At 35.6% G+C, this 27,384-nt stretch overlaps 1 protein-coding gene across 1 annotated transcript in view; it reads left to right on the forward strand.

Annotated features, from left to right (window-relative positions):
• Positions 1 to 27,384, forward strand: part of NDFIP2 (Nedd4 family interacting protein 2) — a 61,592-nt gene that overhangs the window by 23,130 nt on the left and 11,078 nt on the right. Inside the window, exons 2-4 of the mRNA XM_008686666.2 lie at positions 9,005 to 9,170; positions 14,749 to 14,882; positions 21,193 to 21,286. Of these exons, the coding sequence (XP_008684888.2) occupies positions 9,005 to 9,170; positions 14,749 to 14,882; positions 21,193 to 21,286 (394 nt within the window). The remainder of the gene's footprint in view (positions 1 to 9,004; positions 9,171 to 14,748; positions 14,883 to 21,192; positions 21,287 to 27,384) is intronic.

Consider the following 27,384-nt stretch of genomic DNA (forward strand, 5'->3'; position numbering starts at 1 on the left):
TAAATGAGGATGATTCTTGATCTTGAGATATTCAGTGCATCCATTACTTGACTAGGGTCCCTCCCCCATTTTGGTAAAAGAAAAACTTTGGAAGGCTTAGAAGACAGTGTGTATTATGTGAAGTCCACTGGAAGCTAAAAACTCGGCTACCTGTTTTAGGAGATACCAGGATGAGGGGCGCCTGGGTGGCTCAGTCGTTAAGCATCTGCCTTTTCTGCCTTCGGCTCAGGGCGTGATCCCGACGTTATGGGATCGAGCCCTACATCAGGCTCCTCCCCTGGGAGCCTGCTTCTTCCTCTCCCACTCCCCCTGCTTGTGTTCCCTCTCTCGCTGGCTGTCTCTCTCTGTCAAATAAATAAATAAAATCTTAAAAAAAAAAAAAGAAGATACCAGGATGAATAAAGCGTACTTCCTGAATTTCAGAAGGTTATGATCTGATTGGGCAGGTAGAAACAGTCCCAAATCTAATTAGAAGTTGCCAAGGGTCCCTAAGTCCCCAGGGCATCATGAAGCATAGTACAGACTTCAAAGAGGTAGTTTCCTGGAAGGAAATTGTTGCAATTAGAATTTATTAGCTCTTGTTTTTCATTCTTGTGTACAAATAGTTTTGCTTTTAAAAGCTCTTGGTGTTCAGATTCTGATTGCTGAAAGGGGCTTATGTCTGATGACATGTATCTTGATGTTTTTACTCTGTTTTAATGTCTGAGATCTCAGTTCTTTATTATGAAGCATACTCCTTAGCCAATTTTGCTTTTTAAACTTTATCAGATACCACATTTGCTCACTTATTTTGGTGCATGCAATTCAGAAAATCTATCAGTGTGTTCTTATTTAATTTGATTAAGGAAACAGGAATAAAACATTTCATTACAAGTTGCCATTATGTTATCAATGGCAACATATTATCATTGCCTGTGTTAGAATACTAGTATGTTAGCTTGTAAAAATCAGACCACTGGAATATTTTGAAAACTGAGGATTTGAATAGTTTTATCAATTCAAACATTAAAGTTTTTTTCTGTTTTTTAAAAATGCATAGGAGCACCTCCATTGGGATTTCTAAATTATGATCCCTAAGACACTTAAGGAAATCTTAAATGCTGGAATTGCTCTGCATCTTTGTTTCTAAGAACACATAATTTAATGGAAGGTGGGTTTGTCTCAGAAATTATTATCTGTGTTACTCTAGACAAATAATAAGTGCTGTGGGTGTTTGCTCAGCTGTGTTAAGGAAGGAGAGGAGGGTCCCATCTCTCTCCCAGCTGTATCTGTTTTTTTTTTTTTTCTAGTTATCAATTCTCCCCCCACCACTTACAACAGCTTTGGGTATCCTTTAAGTGGATCATCTTAGGTTACCTTATTGCCCACCCTTCACACAGGCACCCTGCCCATCAGGAAGTCCATGCTGTTTGGGAGCCAGTTGCTGTGCCGAAGAAGAGAATCATCCTGACTGATGTAGTTAGCCAGGGTCTGGTCCTTGAGTGGGGTGGGTTCAGTCCTACCTAAATTACTGTGAATCTTTAATGGAAGAGGGATGGAAGGGTGTTTAGAAAGACAATCACATGTCTACTGCAGATACCCTAAATGCTTAAGACCACAGTATAGTCACTAACAGATCTCAAAAAGCTACTTGCATTGATGAAGTCAAGATATTATAGAGACAGAAACCCAAGTTAATGGCCAGACATTGAAAAAAGTAACCTTTATAAAGCAAACCTGAAATATTGTTACGTGTAACATATTTTGGTATAAAACTGCAAATATGAGGCTGAACGTCTTCCTCTGATGAACTGTATAGACGTTTATGGCATGTATTACGGTCTTTTCATACTAAATTGATGTGAGCTAGATTGTTAGATAGGAGACTTTGAGAAAGTATGTGAAGGCTGACAAGCAGCGCCCTGAAGACAGACATCCTTAGATGAAAGAAAGTAATGAGAAGGCACCAATCCAGCACACTCAAATATTTTTTTCTCCTCCTGTCCCCCCCCCCCTTTTTGAGGACTGTGAGATCAAACAAGCTGTTAATAGTCTGTGTTAAGATCATAATGACCTATCCGTAAGGAGATAGAATTGTAGGGCACATTTGTAATAAATACATATTAGGTAAGTTCTGTGTAAGCTAAGTAGAATTTTGAAAAAAAAAATCTTACTATTTATATAACAATTTAAGAATTAGGTCACACATTTGTCATTAATTAGCTATGAATGCAACTAATGAGGGTGCCCTGTAGAACCCTTCAAATTGGGGCACATGGGTGGTTCAGGAGGTTAAGTGTCTGCCTTTGGTTGGGGTCATTGAGACCTGCATCAGGCTCTCTACTTAGCGGGGAGCCTGCTTCTCACTCTCCCTCTGCCTGCCGCTCTGCCTACTTGTGTTCTCTCTCTGTCAAATAAACAAATAAAATATTAAAAAAACAAAAACAAAAAAACCCAAAGAAACAACCTCTTCGTATTTAAAGAGGAAACCCTAGGGTCTAGTATATTTACATTGCAACTTTAGCATATAAAAAGGAATTTAACCAGAGGGTGAGTGCTTTTGAAAATAGAAATTTTATAAAATCTTTACCCCATTTGTTTATCTTCTTTGTTCTTTGCTGGTCTTTGGGATGTAAATAGGCTCCAACTTTTTGTCCTTTCCCTTACTTATTTAGTAACTAGCTCTTAAAGACTTCAGAGTACATAGATTAGCAAGGTAGTTCTCTCTCAAGGCTTCCATTTTAAACTATTTGACTGATGACCTATCTTGCATTTCTTTTTAATTTTAACCCAGTCTGACTGCAAATACTTTGGAGCTTTTATTTTGATAGTGTTCGACAAGATAGATATAACCTCCACTTTTGTAAAACTCTTACTGCAGCTGGGAAAACAGATTGTAAATGAATGATTACATAAATAGTAGTTTTTGTGATAGGTACTCTGAAGAATAGGGTGCTTTAAGATTACATCAGAGTCCTAATCAACTTTTGGGAGATAGGAAAGGCTTTTGTGACAACTTGATTTTAAGCTGAGATCTGAATGATGTATACAAGTTAGGTAGGCATAGAATGTGTGTATGGAAGGGAAAGAATTGAACATATATAGCCTAGAATTCTTTTTTTTTTTTTTGTATGTGATTATGTTTAATGTTCATTTCAAGAAATGAATGTTAGGGGCGCCTGGGTGGCACAGCGGTTAAGCGTCTGCCTTTGGCTCAGGGCGTGATCCCGGCGTTACGGGATCAAGCCCCACATCAGGCTCCTCCGCTATGAGCCTGCTTCTTCCTCTCCCACTCCCCCTGCTTGTGTTCCCTCTCTTGCTGGCTGTCTCTATCTCTGTCGAATAAATAAATAAAATCTTAAAAAAAAAAAAAGAAATAAATGTTAATAAGTGGATATACAGGTCTAAAACTCAGAGAAACGGTCTAGTCCGGCAGTATAAATTTTGTCTTCTGTTCTTTAATCGTTCTGTTGTCCCATTAATTATCCCTCTCATTTTTCCTTAAAAAAGAAAATACAGGTTCTGTATTACATTCTTCAAATGTATATTTTTTTGACTACAATTCCAGGTTGTGTTATTTTTAATAGAAAATTGCATACACATAAACCTACGGGAACTATTTTAATGATATTATGTAATATTTTATGTTGGAGAATGCTTTTTATCGTAGAATACAGTGCTTACCGTTATTACTTCATTGCTTCTGAGATATACCAAGCCAGAAACTAGAGGTTTCATTTTACTGCATTTTGGGTTTATTAAAATTTTAAAAATTTCAAATTAACTTATGTTTAGTGTGAAAAATTCAAATAGCAGAGAATGATGAAGTCTCTCTCCTTTCCTGCAGCTCTTTGCTATTTCTTGCTAATCTTTCCAGAAATTGTGATTGCACCTATGTATTATACAAGTAACACCTCATTATTTTAAACATTCGGTTACACTGTATATACTCTTTTGTGTGTTTTTATTTTTTCAGTTAACGTGTTGTGAGCAGACAATAGCAATTTTAAAATGAAACAACCCTTATTTATTTAAAAGGCAGTTTAGTTGTGCCTTGATAATATATCTGATGACACCTGGTTTAAACAGTTGTTTTGCAGACTTGTTCAGGTGATGGAGCATCTGGAGCTCATGGTACTTCTTGTGGAGCACCATGGAATAATGATATTCTTTCATACTAAGAAGAAAGGTTTTACTAGCAGAAATATGCTTATAATATGAAAAATCACAATCAGAATTCTGTACTTTCAAGAGAATAAACTGGAAACTAGGCATGATTGCCATTTCAGTCTTTTAAAATTAATATTTATTTGTTGCTTATACATTCTTCTTTAATTGTTTATATTGCTTATACATTCTTCCCTAATTGTTTATACTTCTGCTTTATCATATGCTAGCTCTCATTAGTGGAAAAATGTCCAGAGACAGCAGAGTTTTAGTGGAAAAATCCCTAAAATTAAGACAATTCTGTTAATTTACTTAATAGTATGTTTATGTACATTAGGAACACTGCTGTAATTTAGTTTTATTGATAGAAAATCTAGCTTCATTTGCCAAGAGCAATGCTTTGTGGGAACCTATCTTCTGATCTATTGACTTAGATGACTTGGGCTATCTGCAGGGATTTCTTAGCTCCTGCTATTACCTTATCCCTAGCCGCATAGATAAGATAGCTCGCTTTCTTCTCTGGTGATTAAAATGTGTAGCTTGATTCTACCAGTTGATTTTATTGCAACTCTATCTGTTTTTTCCTCTAATTCGGGTGTTAAATAAGGCAATGTAGAATGATAGGGACTACCATAGGTGTTGGCCAGAGCCTTATCATCTTAGATTTCAAAGCTGTCATTGTCATCTATTAATATCATACAAAGGGCAAAAATCCCATTATATGTAGGTTGACCATTCAGTTTTCTTGAGAATGAAAAGGGTGGAGAAAATGCTAAATTGAGTGTAGCCCTTAAACAATAGGTATAAAGTAGGACTGTCCTGGGAAAAACAGCTGTGTGGTCATCCTAGTTACATAGCAGCCTTGCCAGAGAGTCATCCAAAATCTGCCTAAAGGTATTTGTTGTCCTACAGAAAAGCTAGTGTTCTAATAATTTAAAAGATCTAATTAAAATCTTAAAGCTCTTTTATTGAGTTAAAATTTAACTCCTTGCAACTACAAACTCTTCTTCCCAGTTTTGTCTTCTGGTATAAATGTAGTCAGAATATGGCAGTATACAAAATACATTAGCTCTTCACATACTTCTTTCTTTTTTTTTTAACAACTTACAACTTTCTTTTTTTTCAAACAGTGCTTGCTGAATCACACTTTATAGTACATACATACATTCTCATTTTGATGTGTTTAGAAAACGTTCAGTGAGGTCTCTAGCTTCTCAAAAGCAAAGCTTACAATTATTACATTAATCTTTTATCATCTCAAGATAGAATGAAGTGCTACAGCAAAGGAGAGCTGCCAATTAAAGGAAACGAAACAGTAGTTTACACATGGGAAGGCTGGACTTCCAGCCAGAGTTAATCATAATGCTTATGGTTCTCTTATCATTAAAGATAATCGATATACATCAAGTAAGGACTAAGTACGGATACATTTAAGACAGCCAGCCCTCTTGTCATCCTTTCATCCTTCAAGCTAAAAAACAGTAGCTCTATATGCAACTTTTCATCACCCTGGTCACTATATTAAAGACATATTTTAGTTTTCATGTGGTCTTGCCCATGTTTTTTTCCAGGAAGCTCAAAAATAGAACAAGCTAGGAAGATAACTTTTGAGGTAATGTATGGACAGGACACAGAGCCTGGTTCATTATTTTATATATGTAGTTCCCACCCCGTTTATGTCCACGCCTTTTTTTTTTTTTCTGTTTATGATAATCCTTAAAGAATGTAAAATAGAATCATCTAAGAGCATGATTAAGGAAAAATTTCCACAAATGGCATTGTTTAATTTGGTGAACATGTAGATTGATTTGAACTTTTGAATGAATTTAGTTAAAAGGCAAAGTTGGTTAATTTATAGAGGCATCAAAGATATCAAAATTAAAAAGTTGAATTTTAGAAGTTGTTACAGTGGGTAGAGATTATTGACTGAGATATTGGGTTCTGTTGATACATGGCAAATGTTCACTGTACATTATAATTTTGTAAAAATAAAACTGTGAAGTGTGATGTTGGGCTGTTGAAATAATTGAAGGTGTGTTTTACAAGTTCCAAAGCTTTACTTCCGAGATCTTATGTAAAAGTATCTGTAGTTACTCTTTTTTGTTTGTTTGTTTTTAAAGACTTTTTAAATTTATTTGAGAGAGAGAGCAGGAGCAAGGGCAGAGGGAGAGGGAGAAGCAGACTCCCTGCTGAGCAGGGAGCCTGATGTAGGGCTTGATCCCAGGACCCCTGGGGTCATGACCTGAGCTGAAGCAGATGCTTAACTGACTGAGCCACCCAGGCGTCCTCCCCCCCCCCCTTTTTTTTAAGATTTATTTATTTTAGAGAGAAGGAGAGCATGCGAGCAGGGAGAGGAACAGAGTGAGAGGGAGAGAGAGAATCCTCAAGCAGACTCCTTACTGAGCCCAGTGGGGGGGGGGGTGGAGCTCAATCCCAGGACCCCAAGATCATGACTTGAGATGAAATTAAGAGTCAGCCACTTAACTGACTGAGCCACCCAGGCGCCCCTGAAAACATTTTGATAGGTTTTAAAAATGAGTTGGTCATTCTGGGGAGCACATTTATATATTTGATATGGTAGGGAGTATTTCTGGTGAGGAACCAGAGGAGAGCTATTTTTTCGTACAGGATCTTTTTCTTTAGTACAGTTCATCCACATTTGCAGCATTAAGGGTAGAGATGGAACAGTGGTTTTCTTTTTTTGACACCCTATTAATTGTTTAGTTGATAATGCTATATATATATATATATATATTTTTTTTTTTTTTACTTTTATTTGCCTTAACTTGCTTATCTAACATTTTTGCTCTTCGAAGTGTGATCAAAGATGACTAAGTTAAGAGTTCTCCTGGGTACCTTGTAATAGGAACCATGGAAGATGCTTGGTGACCCTGAGGCAGAGTGCAGCTAGTCAGGAGGGTGGTCATGTAGTGCCAACTTAGAAAACTGCTGCAAGTAAATACAAAGCTCATAGAAAATTCACTTTATGACTGTTTGACCTTACAATTCAGTTTCTGTGAGTGAATTTTATTACCTAAACCTTGGTGCTATGGGAAAAAAACCTGTCTTATGAACTTGATAAATGATTTTAGGTATTTTTATGGCAGTTCTGTTAAAATTTATGAACTCACAGAAATTGTGCTTTGTGATCACTTACCAAGACACATGCCAACAGCAGTGAAGTAAATTTTACTTTTCATGTTTTTAGAGGCAAATGAATGACTATTTATTGGACTGATAGCACCAAATTATTTCAGGCCACAAAATAAAGTATATTTTAAAGGAGAAGAAAGAGGAAACTAGTACTTATTAAATGCCTTCTGTTGTTAGGTGTTAATGCTAGATGCTTTCCAAATATTATTTTACAATTCTGTGAGGATTTTGGCTTCATTTAGAACTTATACTTGGAGACACTGAGGCACAGAGGTTTATCAAAGGTCCTAAAAGGTGGAGCAAGAATTTGCATGCTTTTTTTTTTTTTTCCCCACTACATCACAAAACTCAGATTTGTGTGTGTACAGATTTGCTCTGTGACCAAATTTATTTGGGGGATTATTTTTAACATTGAATTTCCTTTTTTTTTTTTTTTTAAGATTTTATTTATTTATTTGATAGAGAGAGAGACAGCTAGCGAGAGAGGGAACACAAGCAGGGGGAGTGGGAGAGGAAGAAGCAGGCTCCCAGCAGAGGAGCCTGATGTGGGGCTCGATCCCACAACTCCGGGATCACGCCCTGAGCCGAAGGCAGACGCTTAACCGCTGTGCCACCCAGGCGCCCCTAACATTGAATTTCTTAAAGTACAAGAATAAATTAAGATATGAAAATTGAATAATGTTGAAGGCCTGTAGTTTTTCTTCAAACCAAGATTTTAGTGGATTTTAAAATGTCTTTAAAAAATTTAATAAGAGCTCTTCTCCAAATATATCTAAGGATCAATTATAGTACCTTTTTGATGAGTCACTTTGTAGAGTATTGATGCTCTTGGTTGACCTACGGTTTGCTTGCCTACATGCAGTTATTATCACCTCCTAACAAATGAGCATTTAAAAGATTACTTATAAATGAAGTAAGAAGGCTATAGCCCTACCGCTTAGTTTTGGTTCTTGGCCTTACCCTTCCTAGCTGTTGTGATGTCTGGCAAGTTACTTCAGGTGTCTACACTTTCAAGGTTTTTTCCATCCCCTCCCCCCATTTTAATCTGTCAAACGGGGATAACATTCTCTATTTCATAGATTTGTTGTGAGGATTAGGTGAGTTAAGTGATCGCAGATCCAACATATTATCTTGCACTTCCTGAGCTTTCAATAAATTTGTTGTGTTGAAGAACATCTTCCAGGGTTTTATATACACATTGATTCATCTTGCTTTATAAGTAACTCTTTTGGTACTTGAGAAAGCCTCCTTAGAGTATTCTACATTTTTGGAATGTTTATCATTATTTCTTTTTATTAATTCAGGTTACATTTTCAATTATTCTAGATACTAGTGTAATAGAAATGGTATTGTGGTTTAATTATTAGGTGCTTTACTTTTCTTTATAGTACACAGTGACTAATACATGGTAGTCAATATTGTAGGATTGAATGAATTTGAATCTCTTTATAATCATGATTTTTTTCTTTATGAATTCTTAATTTGAACTTCATTTTTTATTGTAAAGAAACTACCATAATCTAAATTTCTTAGTGACTGCTTCAGTCTCTTACAAATTTTGTTCATCTTTTTAAATGTTATTTTACTTTGTTTTTAGCTAAAAGGTGATCCTTTGCCTGAAGTAATCTTTAAAAATTTGCTTAAAATTTAAAAAAATAATAGTAATCAGAATGACATTAATGTTTCTCTTTCTTTGTTCTCTTAGCTTCACAATGAAGAGGATAATTCAGAGTCATCTGCTGTAGAGCAACCATCAACTTCAAACCCAACACCGCAGATCGTTCAGACTGCTCCTTCAGCATCGGGACTTGAAACAGACTCTTCTCCTCCACCTTATAGTAGTATTACTGTGGAGGTACCTACAACTTCAGGTATTATTTTTAGTATGAAACAACTAGTAATATTTTTAGTAACTCAGCTTTGTTTTTTTTTTTTTTTAAACCAGTATGGTTTTATTTAATTATAGAATCTGTTAAAGAGGCTTCCTGGTTTTATGATTTTTTTATAAAAATGTTTTTCAAAGGATAGTTTATAAAATATTTACTCATATATTACTTGTTTCATATTGTTGTTTTCAAAAAAATTAAAAGTGTAAACTTTCTTATGCTTATTAGAATCTGTTTCCAACTGAGTGGCATATTCCTTTTGGAAGAAAGAAATAAATTTGTATATACACATATAATTCATATACATATACACACATATATTTATATACATACATGTGTGTGTATATATGTATATGAATTTATATGTATATATAGATATATGCATATGTGTGTATGCATATGCGTGTATGTATATCTATATATACATTTATATTTGTGTTTGTGTACATCTACCTACACAGTTATAAAACAAGGTGTTATTGATGCTGAGTGTGAGCGAGAATGTGGTATTTGTGAATGGAGGTGAAGGGTGTACATAGTATAATGATATACACACGATAATAATTCCTGGACACAAGGCAGTTGTTCCTGCTTTCTACTGTTCATTTTTTACTTTCAGGACATTCTAAAGAACTACCCTTATCTATTTCTCTGGCCACAGTTTATATTTTCCCAGTAATGCTAAGTTAATTATCATATAATTTATTTTTTATTTTTTACTTTTATTCCAGTATGTTAATATACAGTGTTATATTAGTTTCAGGTACACAATATATTGATTTAACAGTTCTATATTTTACTCAGTGCTCATCATAATAAGTGTACTCTTCATCCTCTTCCTATTTTACTTATTCCTCTACTCACATCCGCTCCATTAACCATCTGTTTGTTGTCTCTTTTTTGATTTGTCTCTGTGTTTTGTTTTGTTTCTTAAATTCCACATATGAGTGAAATTCTCTGGTATTTTGTCTTTCTCTGACTGACTTACTCACTTAGCATTATATAGTCTAGCACCATCCATGTTGTTGCAAATGGCAATATTTCATTCTTTTTTGAAAAGCTGAGTAATATTCCTTTGTATGTGTGTGTGTGTGTATGTGTGTATACATATCGTATCTACTTTATCCACTCATCTGTCGATGGATACTAGGATTGCTTCCATAATTTGGCTATTGTAAATAATGCTATAGTAAATACAGGGGTGTATATATGCTTTTGAATTAATGTTTTCGTATTCTTTGGGTAAATACCCAGTAGTGTGATTACTGGATCGGGTAGTTCTTTTTTCTTTTCTTCTTCTTCTTTTTTTTTTTTTTTTTTTTTTTAAGATTTTATTTCTTTATTTGAAAGAGAGGTAGAGAGCACAAACAGGGGAAGCAGCAGAGGGAGAGGGACAAGCAGGCTCCCCACTGAACAGGGAGCCTGATACGGAACTCAATCCCAGAAACCCGGGATCGTGACCTGAGCCGAAGGCAGGCGTTTAACCGACTGAGCCACCCAGGTGCCCCAGGGTAGTTCTATTTTTTAATCTATTTTTTATTTTTATTTATTTGACGGAGAGTAAGCACACACAGGCAGGGGGAGCAGCAGGCAGAGGGAGAGGGAGAAGCAGGTTCCCCGCTGAGCAGGGAGCCTGATGAGAGGCTCCATCCCAGGACCTGGGATCATGACCTGAGCCCAAGGCAGACACTCAACGACTGAGCCCTATTTCTTAATTTTTTTTAACCTCCGTTTTTTTCCCACAGTGGCTGCACTAGTTTGCATTCCTGCCAAGCAGTGCATGAGGGTTTCTTTTTTTCCACATCCTCACCAACTCTTGTTTCTTGAAGTTAATCATTATATAATTAAAAAACATTTAAAATATGTTTTCGTGTACTGTTTTAAATAACCTCTAAATATTTTATATATTCATTATGAAACATTTTTTAAATCTGTTATAAAAAACATTTTAATATTAAAAAACCCTTCACTAGAGTATTTCATCTTTCTTATTTGTTATTCTGTAATTAGTATCATTATTTCTCTTAAACTCTTGCTAGCTTTCTCTGGTTACCATTTCTGCTTCTACAGATTTTATCTAGACGATATGGGTTGTGTAAAAAGACCAAACCATTTACCTTTTTCATTTATAATATGCAGTTACTGGAAAGTATCTTCTTTATGAATGTACTCTCACTAATAAATTAGTAAATGCTTACTCCTTTTATTTGTATATAATGTTTATTTGATCAATGTGCTTGTTTAGTGCCCAGTTTGATGGAGAGTTTTTGTATTGATTTATAGCAGTTTTATTTGTCTTAGTATTTAATAGCTAGATTGGTGCTTGCTAAAATTTATTATGGGCTAATTTTCTTCATTATTCTGTAAGTGTCCAGAATATAGTTCAGTGAATTTGCTACCCTAGATTTAAAAAAAAAAAAATCTAATTGATGGTAGTCTTGAAGAAAGAAAATTACTTGTTTTGCTGATGCTTATCTGTGTTTGAATGATGGAAGATCCTAAGATTGAAATGGTAATTTTTTGTTCACTGCCATTGCGACTGCTGTGTGATAAGCCAAATGGGGTAGAATAGCAACCATTGTGATTAGTTCTTATGGGTTTTGCAGTGGGCTGGGCTCAATTATGCATTTTTCTCTCAGGGTCTCATGTGATGATTGTCTTTCAGTGACCTGTAGCTCAAGTCACACTGACGGCTTCCTTAGTAACATATCTGGTGCAGGCTTCAGCTAGGGCCTCACCTGGGACTGCTGTCCAGAATACCTATTTGTGCCTCTTCTTGTGGGCTGTGCTTCCTCCCTGAATGGAAGCTGGGTTCCAAGAACAAGCGTTCCGAAAGCCAGATAGAAGCTGTATCACCTGTTACGGCATGGCTTCAAAAGCCACACAGTGTCGCATCTGCCACATTTGGTTTGTTAGAAGTGAGTCACTAAGTTTAGTCTTTATTCAAGACAGTTGAGGAATTAGTTTCCACCTCTTGGTGGGAAGAGTTTTAAAGAATAGATTTAAGTTTCAGCATCGTCACAACTATCTACTGCCTCTTCCCCCATTACCAGACCTTTTCCTTTGTCACTCGTCTTCATTTCAGTAAATGGCTCCAGTAGGTCAGAAACTTTGAAGTCCTCTTTTTGGGACCTTATCACAAAATTGTATTTTTTTTTCTCCTGTAATTTTTGATGAAATATGTTATTAATGGATTTCTTTTTAAGCCAATCAACCTCTTTATTCTAGCTAGAATAAATTGTTTGTCACTGTGTTCTAATCTCTTCTGGATTTAGATTTGTTAATTTTTTTTAAGAAGTTTTGTAGTTTTATTAGTGGGATCCTTACATACTGTCCTTACGGTTTTAGTATTAATATTGTGGAAGCGACATAGCATGAATTGAGAAGCTTCTCATTTTTCTATGGTCTAGAATAGTTTTGATAATGGAGCATGCCAGTTTTAAAGGTTAGATCATTTTCAGTTGTAAGACAGTGGAGCCTGCCACCTAGGTGTTCAGTTCTTATAATCTGTCTGACTCCTGGGCTCAGAATTTTATTATTTTTTTTATTTTTACATCTGTACTAAAATGACTGTAATTGAGCACAAGAACTACTGAGTAGTTCTAGAAGTTTGTGTCTCGTTAATGCAAACCATTGATATCATCTTTCTTCAGCTTCTTAATGTTGTATTTTAAGCATTGGCAGTATCAGTTTTCTGTGATTATATGCTTCAGTAGGTCACTTTCTGACTGGTTGTAGAGATCTGAACAGCATCAATAATAATAGTTGATATTTGTGTAATGCTTTACAGTTTACAGAGTCCCCCTGATTACTCTTAAATTCTGCTATATAATAACAAGTAATAGCCTTGCTGAGTCAGTTTTATGGATGAAAAAGTAGAGCTTCATAAAGTGCTTAAGTGGTTTGTTTGAGGTCACACAACTTAAGGAGCTGGGACTGTAGCTCCGTGGATGTTAAATTTTCTGGTTGAGAACCGCTGCCTTAAAGGGTAGACAGAAAATATGTAAAATTAACCAGTGAAAATTAAAGCGGTAGCAAAATAGTTCTCCTACCCAACTTTCATCTGTTACTGGTTAGGATATTTTTATCTATCGTGGGAGTTAGAACTTTTCGAGAACTCACATATCTGTTGTTAATGTAAAATATCTCTCTTCTTGGATAATGTATGTCATTGTTCCAGTTTTTAAATTTCTAATTTTAATGTTAGTGCTTAAAATTCATAACCATTGCTTTCATTTAATTTTTTCTTCTAGTCTTCAGACCTAAAGAAATCTATTTACTTGACGTGTGTCATGTTTTTACATCTGAATAATAAGTCATTTCTAAGAATTTATGACTCTTGTGCCTTTTTGGTGGATAACATTCAGTATTACACTGCTACTAGCATTGGATTAAAAATTGCCCAGCTTCAGATCCTTAGCTCTTATTGATAGCATTAAACAAACTTATTTTAAAGTCAATATCTATTAAAATAAAATAGGAAAAGTATTGCTAGAATAAAATGTGTTTTCATGTTGGAAATGCAAGGAATTCTGATGGAGAAAATGTATAAATACTGTAGTTATAATGAGGAAATCACAGAGGTGATATCAGACATTATAGTATGGATTACTGTGAGAACCTACCTGGTTTTCATGGCAATGATTCTAGCATAAGTCTAATCAGTTTATTGACCTGTATGTATCATTTTACTTTTATCACTCAAGTTGGTGATAAGCGATGCAGGTTTTTTTTTTTTTTAAATTAGCATTCTGCACTTACTATTTTGTTATATTTCTGGAGATCATATTTCAAAAATAGTTTAAAAACTGGGGAGGGAGAAATTCTTCATGAAAAGAAAATCTAAAAGAGTGGGTAGATATGGGAAAAAATGAGAAGAGAGGGACAAGAGTGAAAAAGAACTAAAAATCGTCATTTTTTTTTTAGCAAAGAGAAATACTGAGTTTGCTGAAAAGATTCGGGCAGTTTCTAAAACTGACGTGTAGAAAAATGAACCTCACATGTTATCAGAGCAGATATTGGGAATGAGGAAATCCCTAGGTTCTGGCTACTTATTGGTTGTGCAGTACTGGGCAAATTACTTAACTTCTCTGAACCTCAGAGTTGCTAGGAGTAATGTATGTAGAAGTGCTGTATTAAATGTTTAGTACTATATATGTGTTATTATTCCTGATATTTCTACTTTATTGGCTGTGAGATTATGAGCAAGTAAATTCTTCGAGCATAGCAGTAGGTACAGAGGATGCTTGTATGTGGTGGGTTTCTCACTTCCCTTGTACACAGATTTTTAGAATTTCATTCTTGATATTTTTGTTATGTATTGTATATCAGCCTGTAGGTCGTATTTATCAGTCTTTTCCCTGTATAATAAATATGGGGCTAAACTAACACATACAGTTGTATAGTAGTACTTTATATGTTACGTAGCTTATAAAATAGGACTGCAAAAAGCAGTAATAGTCTTTAGTGGCCTGTTGTAAATTATTAAATTATGTTTTTGGCTCTAAAAATTTTATTAAATAGTTTGTTTTAATGGTTATCCTTTTTTAATCCCTTTCTTCAGATACAGAAGTTTACAGTGAGTTTTATCCTGTGCCACCTCCCTACAGTGTCGCTACCTCCCTTCCTACATACGATGAAGCTGAGAAGGCCAAAGCTGCCGCCATGGCAGCCGCAGCAGCAGAGACAGCTCAGAGAGTAAGGCAATCCGATTGCTCCCTTTTGAGAATACCGTTTTTAGTGATTCTCAGTACATTCAGTAATGTCAACAATAGTTCTCTGAGTTTCAGAATGTTTGTGCACGTAGATTGTTTTGTAGTATCTTCTCTGCTACTACTTATGTGTGTCGTCATTTTTTGGTGAAATTGGCACTCTCCTGTCCATTCCTTTATCTCCTCATTTCTGTTTCTGTTTCTATTTATTTCTGTTTGTACTGATCTTTCTGTGTAGCCCATCTGAATTTGTGGGACTCCTGGTCCTTGTCTTTACCAGTACATTTCCTAAGTCTTGATTTCTCTCCTTTCAAGTGCTGACTTTCACCCCCCGTCCTCTGACTTCCTCACTCTAGATACTCTACCCCATCGACCTCTTCTCTGTTGATATCCTTATTTCCCTCCTCGTATAGTTTAGATTCGTGATCTCTAACTATGATCATAAATTATCTTTTTTCCCTGCTCATTTGTATATATTAGCAGAGCCAGTCTAGTGACTCCATGAATAAACTCAGTGTAGGTTAAAAAGCACAGAGAAATAAGTTACAAGTTTTCAAATTATGTTTGTCAATTCACTTTGTGTGTGTGTGTCCTTTTAACACATTCCAACCTAGATTTTAGAATGATGGTCAAGTATTCCACCTGTCCTTTCTGTCTTCTCTTCCTGTCTCAGTAATAGAGTCAGGGATATACATGTATATTACATCTTGTTCTGGTAGAAGGAGTGACTGTCTCAGGAGAATCAACGAGATGGATGTACACTATTCTACGGTCAGATAAAAGGTGGAAGTTATTTACATTTTATTTATTTTAAAAGATTTTATTTACTTTAGAGAGAGAGTGAGAGTGAGAGACCATAGAGGAAGAGAGGGAGAAGCAGACGCCCCGCTGAGCAGTGACCCCGGTGAGGGTCTTGATCCGAGGACCCCGAGATCATGACCTGAGCCGAAGGCAGACAGTAACCTGACTGAGCCACCCAAGTGCCCCGTTAGTTACATTTTAGTGTGGCTGCAAGCAGGGCTAGAGTTTGTTGCCTTTTTTTCTTACTTCAGACTTAAGAGATACCATTTCAGATTTATAGGTTCATCCATGTTGTTCAAGAAAAGACAACCAAAAATCACTTTACGTAGAAAGCTAGAATTAGATGAGGGACAAAGGGAGAGAAAGGTGATTCTATGTACAGCATTCTTCTGCTGCCATCTGGCCAGAGCCCAGCGAGTAAATTATCTGATAGGTGAGTGTTTTTTCCTGGATGTTTTTTTTCATCAGTACATCCCTTTCTAAGCCTGTTCCCACTCCCATACTCCAACACACACACAGTTAAATGTCAACATAAATAGCTTTGGGCACATAAGACAGTAAGCCTCAAATTTATTATTTATGCCATTTTCCTTGAAGGGTGAAAGTAAGTCTTTGTTAAGACAGTGGCATAAAATATAGCTCAGTCAATAAGGATTTCTGATACTTGAAGGAGAGAATCACAGAGAAGGAGCATAGACCTGTAGTGTGGAGTTTCTGTCAAAATCAGTTCTAGGTTGCTTAGCACGTACGTGGTTGTACATGCGTTATATACAGGCGTGCACCCTGCGTGAATGAGTAGGGCATAGCTCCTTTTCTCAGGGAGTATCTCCCTAGAGACCTTGGAAATGGCAAAGGTCCTTAAAGGATGTTACTCAACCTTGGGACCTCCACTGCCCTGACTTCCACACTGTAGAACTCTGAAGAGAAAGAAGCAAGCATTGTCTTGCTCTCGGCTTTGGGAAAAGCATAAAGGTGATTTTACCTTTTGGAGAGAAAACTCTGAAGTGTTTCTCTTCCAACCTTTCATTGTCGTCATTTCCAGAGTATTGCTTTTAGAAAGTAATATGATCCTAGTCTGAATTGGAATATGTCCATAAGGAAAAGTTTTCCTTTTTCAGCTGCTTCTGATACCATTGTAACTACAGCTTGTGAAGATTGTGGAAAATTTCATGGAAAGCAAAATATAAGTGAACAGAAGAGACTTAGGTCCTTGGAAAGATTCTTTTAAATTCATCAGTTTCTAACCCAGTGCTCTGCCACCCTCTTTTCTGCGAAAGGTGATTGAGTATGGGTTTCTATACCTGATTCAGATAGAAAACTGGTCTGATTAGCATTTGAGTATGCATTCAGTTGTAAATGAATCTCACCTGGGTGAGGTGAAAGCTTATTTCTTAAATAAACTTTCTCATTGGGAGAATATAGGTAGTAGCCAGGAGACTTGGAAACAATACCGCTTTCTACTATTTCCTATTTCTGATGTGCAGGATTGCATGTAAATTATGGGATGATTAAATAGATTTATAGAAATGAACTCCTTTTTTAAAAAGATTTATTTATTAGAGAGAGAGCCTGCGCTAGTGCGAATTTACGCTAGAGTGGAGGGCGGGGCAGAGGGAGAGAATCTTCAAGCAGACTCCCCTCTGAGTGCAGAGCCCACCACCTGGGGCTTAATCCTAGGACCCTGAGATCATGATCTGAGCCGAAACCAAGAGTCTGATGCTTAACGGATTGATACACCCAGGTGCCCCTGAACTCTACTTATTTTTAAATATTTTTATGAAAAGTATTTGAATTCAAATAATTCACTTACCTTTTAGAACATGCTTGTTCACCAGGTTGTCTTATCTTATAATCTAATAGTGAGTAGTATCCTTTTTTTTTTTTTGTACCTTGTTTTATTTATTTTTTAAAGATTTATTTATTTTAGAGAGGAAGCATGAGCAGAAGGTGGGGAGGGAGAGAGAGAATCCTCAAGCGGACGCCCCACTGAGTGCGGAGGCAGTCGCAGGGCCCAGTTCGAGGGCCCTGAGATCATGACCTGAGCTGAAATCAAAGAGTCAGTCACCCAACTGACTGAGCCACTCAGGTGCCCCTGTACCTTGTTTTAAGTTTGTCAGTAATTTGTCTTTTGACATAAAAACTAGCACTTTAAAAATTGTGAGCAACTTCAAGATAAGGACTTTGTGTTTGCATTTTTAGCACCTATTGTCTGGTACATACTTGGTATTTAATAAATTACAGTTTATTAAGTTGATGAAAGCTTTTTAAAAATTAGCAATGTAAGAAATTAGGAAGAAGAAAATACCACACTTGTTTTCTTACAGCTTTTCATTTTAAAATATTTTGGTGTCTTTTCCCACTTTCAGGATTTATAAGTTAATGTAGTTGGAATTATTATAGAGCTACTATCTCTTATTTTTAAGCATTTTATATAAATGTTTCTCTTTTATTTCAACGGTTTAGTGAAATTCCATGGAGTCAATATACTATAATTTAGTGACTATTCCTCTCTAGTGAAGTTAGATTATTTTCAGATGTGATTATGTGTCTATGTTTTCCATTGTTGGTGTTGTAAAGGACATCTTCGTGCATGCGTTTTCTGTCGTCTTAAAAATGATGTCATATGATAAAATCTCTGGAGTTATGTTTACAAAAGAGTATGAAATATTTATATTCTTGTCCTCAAAATGACAGTGGTTTGGAGGGGCTCACATTGGGCTTTAGTGTTTATTTCTTGAATTAACTTGAAATTATACAAAATTTTAATACAAATTTAGTTGGTGCCAACCACTGTATTTTATGTAAGAAGGTTGCCTACGATATAGGATTGCAGAGTTTTAGGGATCTTTTTGCCCAAATAATGTGCAATATGGTTTTGAAAGTCTTTTTCTTTTGGCAGCGTCCATAGTGAGACTACCATGAATGTATTAACATTTTCTTAACTATTCTCCTGAGCCACAGTTCTCACCGAGAAACACAAAGAGGGCGAAGTAATGTTTCCACACATAGTTTGGAACCCTGAATTTAGTGAGCCCAGTATTTTCTTTTTTTTCTTTTTTAAGATTTTATTTATTTGAGATGGAGCACGCACGCATGTGCGCATGCAGGAACAGAGGAGGGGCAGAGGGAGAGGGAAAAGCAGGCTCCCCACTGAGCAAGAAGCGGGCATGCAAGGCTTGATCCCAGGACCCTGGGGTCATGACCTGAGCCGAAGGCAGATGCTTAATGGACCGAGCCACCTAGGTGCCCCAAACCCAGTATTTTCTAATGGTCACTAAACATGCCCACATCTCTGCTCTGGGGAGAGACACTATTTCTCTCTTCCAAAGCTGTCTGCAATATAAACATCCTTGAAAAGATAGTGTAGAGGAAGGGCAGCGAGTGCCTCTACCTAGAAGATGTGTAGAAACATGAAGGACTCATGGAGAATTATCTCCTGACTAGAGCCCACTATTGATGGGCATTTAGATTGTGTCTAATTTTTTGCTCTTATTATTATTGCTGCAGGACGCCTGGATGGCTTAGTTAAGTGTTTGACTCTTGATTTCGGCTCAGGTCGTGAACTCAGGGTCGTGATATCAAGCCCTGTGTCGGGCTCTGTGGTAGGCATGGAGCCTGCTTAAGATTCTCTTCCTCTCCCTCTCTCTAAAAAAGCAAACAAAAAAACCCAAAACACATTGCTGCAATGAATCATCTTTAATACATCATTTCTTGTAAGTGGGAATATACTGTATGTTTGTACAATATATTTCAAGAGCTGGAATTGTTGGGTGTGTACTTTTTTTTCCTTTTTTTTTGAAAGTTTTTATTTAAATTCCAGTTAACATACACTGTGATATTAGTTTCACTAAATAGTATACTATTTAGTGATTTAACATTTATATACAAGACTTGGTGCTCTTCACAAGTGCACTCCTTAATCCCCATCACCTTTTTAACCCCCTTCCACTCTAGTAACCATCAGTTTGTTCTCTGTAGTTAAGAGTCTGTTTCTTGGTTTGCCTCTCTCTTTTTCCTCTATGATTGTTTGTTTTGTTTCTTAAATTCCACACATGAGTAAAATCATATGGCATTTGTCTTTCTTTGACTTACTTCGCTTAGCATGATACTCTCTAAGTCCATCCACGTCATTGCAAATGTCAAGATTTCATTCTTTTTTATGGCTGAGTAATACGTCACCGTATATATACACCACATCTTCTTTATCCATACATCAATCAATGGACGGACACTTGGGCTATTCCATAATTTGGCAGTTGTAGATAATGCTGCTATAAACATCGAAGTGCATGTATCCCTTTTGAATTAGTAGTGTTGTATTCTTTGGGTAAATACCTAGTAATGCAGTTGCTGGGTTGTAGGGTAGTTTTATTTTTAACATTTTGAGGAACCTTCCTCCATACTGTTTTCCAGAGTGGCTGCACCAGTTTCCATTCCCCCGAATGTTGCACGAGGGTTCCTTGCCAGCACCTGTTGTTTCTTGTGTTGTTGATTTTAGCCATTCTGACAGGTGTGAGGTGATATTTTATTGTAGTTTTCTTTTGCATTTCCCTGATGATGAGTGATGTTGGGCATCTTTTCATGTGTCTGTTAGCCATCTGGATGTCTTCTTTGAAAAAATGTCTATTCATGTCCTCTGCCCATTTTTTAATTGCATTATTCATTTTTGGGGTGTTGAGTTTTGTAAGTTCTTTATATGTTTTGGATATTAACCCTTTATCAGATATGTCATTTGCAAATATCTTTTCCCATTCCATTGGTTGCCTTTCACTGTACAGAAGCTTATTTTGATGAAATCCCAATAATTTATTTTTGTTTTTGTTTTCCTTGCCTCAGGAGACACATGTAGTGAAAAGTTGCTGCAGTTGATTTAAGGAGGTTACTTCCTGTGTTCTCCTCTATGATTTTAATGGTTTCCTGTCACACATTTAGGTCTTTAATCCATTGAATTTATTTTGCGTATGGTATAAGAAAGTGGTCCAGTTTCATTCTTTTGCCTGTTGCTGTCCAGTTTTCTCAACACCATTTGTTGAAGAGGTTCTTTTTCCCACTGGATATTTTTTCCTGTTTTGTCGAAGATTAACTGACCATGTAGTTGTGGGTTGGACATTTTTATTTTTGATTAATATTGCCAAATTGCCAGCCACAGAGATCATACCAGTTTAGATTCCACCACTGATTATGAAAATTCCTCTTTCCCGTTCAGTGCAAATATGTCAGTCACATCTTTCTTGATACAATTTTCATTAATGTTCAGTTTTGATCTTTTTTTGTGTTTTCTTTTAAAGTTACTCTTTTCAGGGGTGCCCATGAAAAATTAATACTTGCTAATGTTTTTGAATACTTACTGTGTGCCAGACATTGTACTCATTTTATCATTTTGTCTATACAAGTTGAGAATGTCTGATTTTATTTAAATTATTATCTTTATACTTAAGATAATAAAGTTGCAATTAGTTTTTTAGTGAACTGGTCTAATGTTATGTGTTTTTTAGATTCAGGAGGAAGAGTGCCAACCAAGAGATGACTTTAGTGACGCAGACCAGCTCAGAGTGGGTAATGATGGGATTTTCATGCTGGCGTTTTTCAGTAAGTGATTTTTCATTTCCACATTATTTTTTTGCATATCCTGGCTGTGTGTGTATTTAAAGTAACATAGTGAGGAAAGGCAAATATTGTTAATATGTGTCTACTTTGTTTAAAATGTAAATTGTTCCTGATATTGAACTATGTGATCATATGATGCAGTAAAAATCCTAGTATTTAGTATACTTATAACTGTGTATTGCAGTCATTATGCTAGATGCTGATTATAAAGAGTTATATAAGCTTATTTAATCTAAATAAGGTTTTGCATGAGAAATGTTGCATGTCCATGCAGTGATGTAGGAGCATGCAGAATGTAACTAAATTCTGCTTTTGGGGCAAAGGACTTCCATTTGAGTGTCTTTAAGCAGGAAGAGAAGGGTTGGAAAAGGAAATATTCTGGGCAACTGGAACAAGTGATTTGAGACACAAAAGAATGCAAATATACCTTATTTAGAGGGAAAGGTAAGGAACTAGAAGACCAGAAACCTAAGTATGATTTTTTAACATGTTGCAGATTCTTAAATACCTGAATTTATACAGTGGACTTTATACTTTGAGGGAAGACTGTGTTGTAGTCTATTATTTCAGTTCCTGAAACAGGGATTGGCAGATAGTATGGTATTATGACATTTGAATTGTTTAATTGCTAAAATTAAGTTTTCGAAACCCAATATTCATGTAAGTACATTTATTAGACTAGACATGGTAAATTTCTGCCCTTAATCTGCTCTCATAGAAGGCTGATTTAATTCATTTTAAGTATAAAATTCATTTTGATAATAAAATGAGGAATAGTTTACTTATTTAAAGTACCACGTTCAACTTTAAAAATAGAAAATACAGAAAATACATACCTTGAGTTACTTTTGAGTCTGGGAAATCACTAATCCTCCATTTTGAAATGGTTTCTTGCTTCTTTTCCTTCTTTCGTTTCATCTGCTGGAGAATAGAAGTAGATAACCACTCAGAAGTGGGTCGGTGAGTGGGAAAGCAGTTACATTTTTCTCTTCAAATTTAGTAAATTATGTTCTGCTTGGCAACCAGCTAATATATATGCAGTATTTAAATCTTGTGGCTTTAGTTAAAATTTGTAGTTAGACATGATGGTAGGTACCGTGGAAAGCAAATGAACACTTTGACTACAACTAACTACTGTTTTGTACTGTTAGTCTGGTAAATGTTAGTTTTTTTCTTAGTTTTAGTTCAACAGGTAATCCTTTATTATTAATAACAGTCTTCCCACATATTTTGTTTATAGAAAGAGTAGTGTCAATATCAATTCTTCAATGGTTATATCTTAAAAATCTTAATTGGAAAAGGAAATTTAAATTTATTGTACTATATGTAGTATAAATACCTGTTTCTTAGGTATAAAAATGTAATTTGATGTCATCTATATGACTCAGAGCTTAGTGATTATTTCTCCATTTCTATATTTTGCTTAATCCTACAATCCTATTTCTTTTTAACCTTTTTTTTTTTTTTTAGATTTGAAAACATTTTGCTGATAAAGCAGTGTTGCAAATGTTTGGTAACCTACACACTTAGTTGCCTTTATTTTTTGGCCTGTGGTGGTATATTAATATAAATACATATTTATATTTCATATATTTGGTGTAAATTATCTGCTTTTACTACATTTTTACTAAATGATGTCTCTACTGCTTAATTTTTTTATGCTCCCTATTCTACAAATACTGCACCGATATTATAAGAGTAAAATTAAAAATTATTTTCAGACTTCATTTCCTGATACTTTTTTTTTTTTTTTTTTTTGGTAGGTTGTAGGCTGGTGTTTGAGCTTATTTGCTTTGATAAGCATAGATTTATTTGTAATCACTACCATCTAGTGGCTGTTCTTTAGATTGCAGTTTGCTGTATTTTTCATGCTTCGACTATCTAGTAGCTATTATCTAGCTTCTATTCTATTTTCTGTTTCTGTGGTTCAGAAATAGATTTTATTTTTTAAATTTTATTAAGGTTTTATATTCAATTTCTGTATAGTTAATATATGGTGTTATATTAGTTTCAGTTGTACAATATAGTGATTCAGCAGTTCTATACATTGCTCAGTGCTCATCATGATAAGTGTATTCTTAATACCCTTCACCTATCTCACCCATCCCCCCACCTACCTCCCTTCTGGTAACCATCAGTGTGTTCTCTATAGTCTGTTTCTTGGTTTATCTCCACCCCCCCTTTTTTTTTTACTTTGCTTACTTGTTTTGTTTCTTAAATTCCACATATGAGTGAAATCATACGGTATATTTGTCTTTCTCTGACTTATTTCACATAGCATTATACTTTCTAGCTCCATCCATGTTGTTGCAGATGGCAAGATTTCGTTCTTTTTCATGGCTGACAATATTCCATTATATATCTATACCACCTCTTCTTTATTGATTCATCTATTGATGGATACTTGGGCTGCTTCCATAATTTGGCTATTGTAAATAATTCTGCAGTAAATATTGGGGTAGTGTTTTCTTATGCTTTGGGTAAATACCCAGTAGTGTGATTACTGGGTCATAGGAAGTTCTATTTTTAATCTTTTGAGGAACCTCCATACTGTTTTCCACAGTGACTGCACCAGTTGGCTTTCCCACCAACAGTGCATGAGGGTTCCTTTTGCTCCACATCCTCACCAACACCTCTTGTCAGAAACAGATTTTCTTCAACATGGTTTATAACTTAAACATTTCAGGTAATATAAGTTGTATGAATAAAACTACAGTGAATATCAATAAAAGTATTTCAAATTAGAACTTTTTGATGGTTTAATTCTTTTCTCTTATAGCATCCACATTTCGGTCTCTTACCTAAAAAAGTTTACACATAAATTTGGTAAAATAATTGCATATTCATGTTCAGAAAATGTAAAGAAAGAAATATATTGTATCCCTTGATAATGTTTGCTTCTCATAATCCCTTGAAGTGTCACAGCAGAATGCTTCATACATGCCAATCTGCTTGTATCTGATCTTATTTTTAAGAGTTTTTAAGAGAATGGAATGGAAGTCAATGATTTGTTAGTTAAAAGGTAGAAATTAAGATTTAGTCCGCTGGATAATTGATAGTCTGTGGAAATGACCTTGAACTATAATGCTTAAAAAATGTAATGGACTCTCTTTAGAGAACTTTTTTCCTAAGGTTTAGCCTTTTGTAACCATGTGTGAATCTTCACTTATGCATTCTATAGTAAAAATTAATCACCCATATTATTCCCATTTTATTTTTTATTTTTTAAAGATGTATTGATTTATTTGAGAGAGTGTAAGTGGGGGAGGGGGCAGAGGGAGAGGGACAGAGAGAATCTCAAGCAGACTCCCTCCTGAGCACAGAGCTTGGAGCTTGATGTGGGGCTAGATCCCACAACCCCAAAGATTATGACCTGAGCCGAAATCACAAGTCGGGTGTTTAACTGACTGAGCCTCCCAGGTGCCCACATTATTCCCATTTTAGACTTGAGGGAAGCACAATTAAAAACATATTAAATTGTTGTAATTTTAAAAGGAATTAGAATATTGTTTTGAAATGTGAATTCTGAATTGTAAGAAATTGCCAGACTGTCTTACCAAAGTGGCTGTTCTTCTCTGCATTCCCACCAGCGGTGAGTGAGTTTCTGTTGCTCTGATCCTCATTAGCATGTGGTATTGACAATTTTTAAAATTTTAGCTGTTCTGATGGATGTGTGGTAGTATCTCATTGTGGTTCAATTTGCATTTCCCCAAGGACTGATGATATTGAGCATCAGTATTCACTAATAAGCAGTTTTGAGCACCTACCATGCATAGGTCATAAAAGTTACAGATCTTAAACAGGTTGTCTGGGCATCACACATATTGAGAAACAATACATTGATGACTTGTTCTGCCCAGATAAAGCTGTGTTTATAATTATATAGCTTTTAGGTGATGTTGTATATGGTAAGTGAATCCAGAAAGGGAACACTTAAGAATTTAACTAGAGGGCACCTGGGTGGTTCAGTCAGTTAAGCGTCTGCCTTTGGCTCAGCTCATGATCCCAGGGTCCTGGGATCAAACCCAACATCAGGCTCCCTGCTCAGCGGGGAGTCTGCTTCTCCCTCTCCCTCTCCCCCTCCCCTTGCTTGTGCACTCTCGCTTGCTTGCTCTATCTCAAATAAATAAAAATCTTAAAAAAGAAAAAAAAAGAATTGTAACTATACCTTAAGAAATTCACAGTATTTGTGAAATATTAAACTTATTTTGGTTACAAGAAAAAATTTGTTTTGGTCATCTCATTGCTTATAATTTAGCTGAAATGTCTTAAAACTAATAAGTTGTTAGCATCATGTCTATCTTAATGGCAAATTGTTTAAATGAGGAGAATTGCTTGAGGATAAGAGAGAAATTTACCTGTATGCAGTTCAGAATTAAGTTTAGTGAAATCGATTCCTTGTCTAGGAACTTGATGTCTTTGAGACCTGGTGCACATATATGTATTCAGAATTATTCTGTGATTGTAGAAATAAGTGTGCATTGTTATCATTTATGATTTTCATTTGTTTATTTTCAAAACAAGTATCAGATTTTTAAAAATTTAAAACTTTTATTTTTATTTATTTATTTTTTAAAGATTTTATTTATTTATTTGGCAGAAATAGCCAGCGAGAGAGGGAACACAAGCGGGGGGAGTGGGAGAGGAAGAAGCAGTCTCATAGCAGAGGAGCCTGATGTGGGGCTCCATCCCAGAACGCTGGGATCACGCCCTGAGCTGAAGGCAGACGCTTAACGACTGCGCCGCCCAGGCGCCCCTAAAAATTTAAAACTTTTAAAACTTTTCATCTTTAAGTAATTTAAAACTTAGGAAAAATTTGCAAAAATAATACACTTGCCATGTAACTTTCGTCTGCCTTTCTCAAGTGTTAGCATTTTATGTAACATCAGTCCAATGATCAACATTAGGAAATTAACATTATGAAATAGTACTAGCTAGTTTACAGACCTTATTCAAATTTGCCCCCCTGCCCCCCTTATGTCCTTTTTATGGTCCAGGATTATATATTATATTTCGTTGCCATTTTGCTTTAGTCTGGCCTTAATCGAAGAAACAGTTTTTTAGTCTTTGTTTCTTATGACTTGATTCTTTTGAAGAATATGGGCCAGTTGTTTTGTAGAATGTCTCTCAGTTTGGATTTAGCTAATGTTTCCTCATGATTAGATTCAGGTTATGCATTTCTTCTTTCCTTTTTTTTTTTTTTTTTTTTTTTTGGTAAGAATACCATGGAAATGCCCTTCTCAGTGCATCATATCAGGAAGCAGTGGTCTAGTTATGTCTTAATGCTGGTGATGTCAACTCTCATCAGGTTAAGGTGGTGTCTGCCAGCTTTTTTCACTATAAAGTTTTCCGCTTTGTAATTAATAAGTATCTTGTGGCTTTTGGAAATTTAAAAGTAAAGTCTTATTAATTAAAGGATAAACTGTAGTGTACAATACTGCTTTCTAGGTTATCCTGCTCCCTCTTTATGTAGATGGGTGTTATAATGAAAAGATCACTGGATATGAGAGGTGAAAAACTGGGATGCTCCTGTCTTACCCATACCTCTCTCTTTGTGACTTTATGTGGCACTTTATTGTTCTAAGTCTCAATTTGTCCTTCTGTAGATGGAATTAATTCTGACCTTGCCCTTCTTAAAAGGCTAATGTGAAGATCAATTAAGTTAAAATATGTGAAGTGTCATAAATTCTAGAGTGCTGTTAGGTGAGGGTAGTAGTAATGTTCTCCTTCCGCATCCTTACCTGAGCCTGTGATTTAAAGTTATTGGTAGCCTTCTTTCAAATGTCATTAACCTGTCTGACTCACTCTCTTATAAAGAAGCACACTCAGAAGGTGAATGTGGAAAATGTAATTGGAGCAACACTATGCATTCTTTTAACCAACTTTTTTGAGTTAATTGCCCTGCTTCCTGCTGCTTGCTATCCCAAATCTTACTTTTCTAAGGAATATAGGTTATATAAGCCTTTTACTACTTTGGATTCCATATTGGTCCTTGCTGTGTGGGTAATAGGTACCCTACACCTTTTAAGCTTCCTATTTTGTCATGTTTCCAGGGAAACATGGCATGAATGAAGTAGAGC

The sequence above is a fragment of the Ursus maritimus genome, unplaced genomic scaffold (assembly GCF_017311325.1).
Source record: "Ursus maritimus isolate PB19 unplaced genomic scaffold, ASM1731132v1 scaffold_10, whole genome shotgun sequence".
Lineage (NCBI taxonomy): Eukaryota > Metazoa > Chordata > Mammalia > Carnivora > Ursidae > Ursus > Ursus maritimus.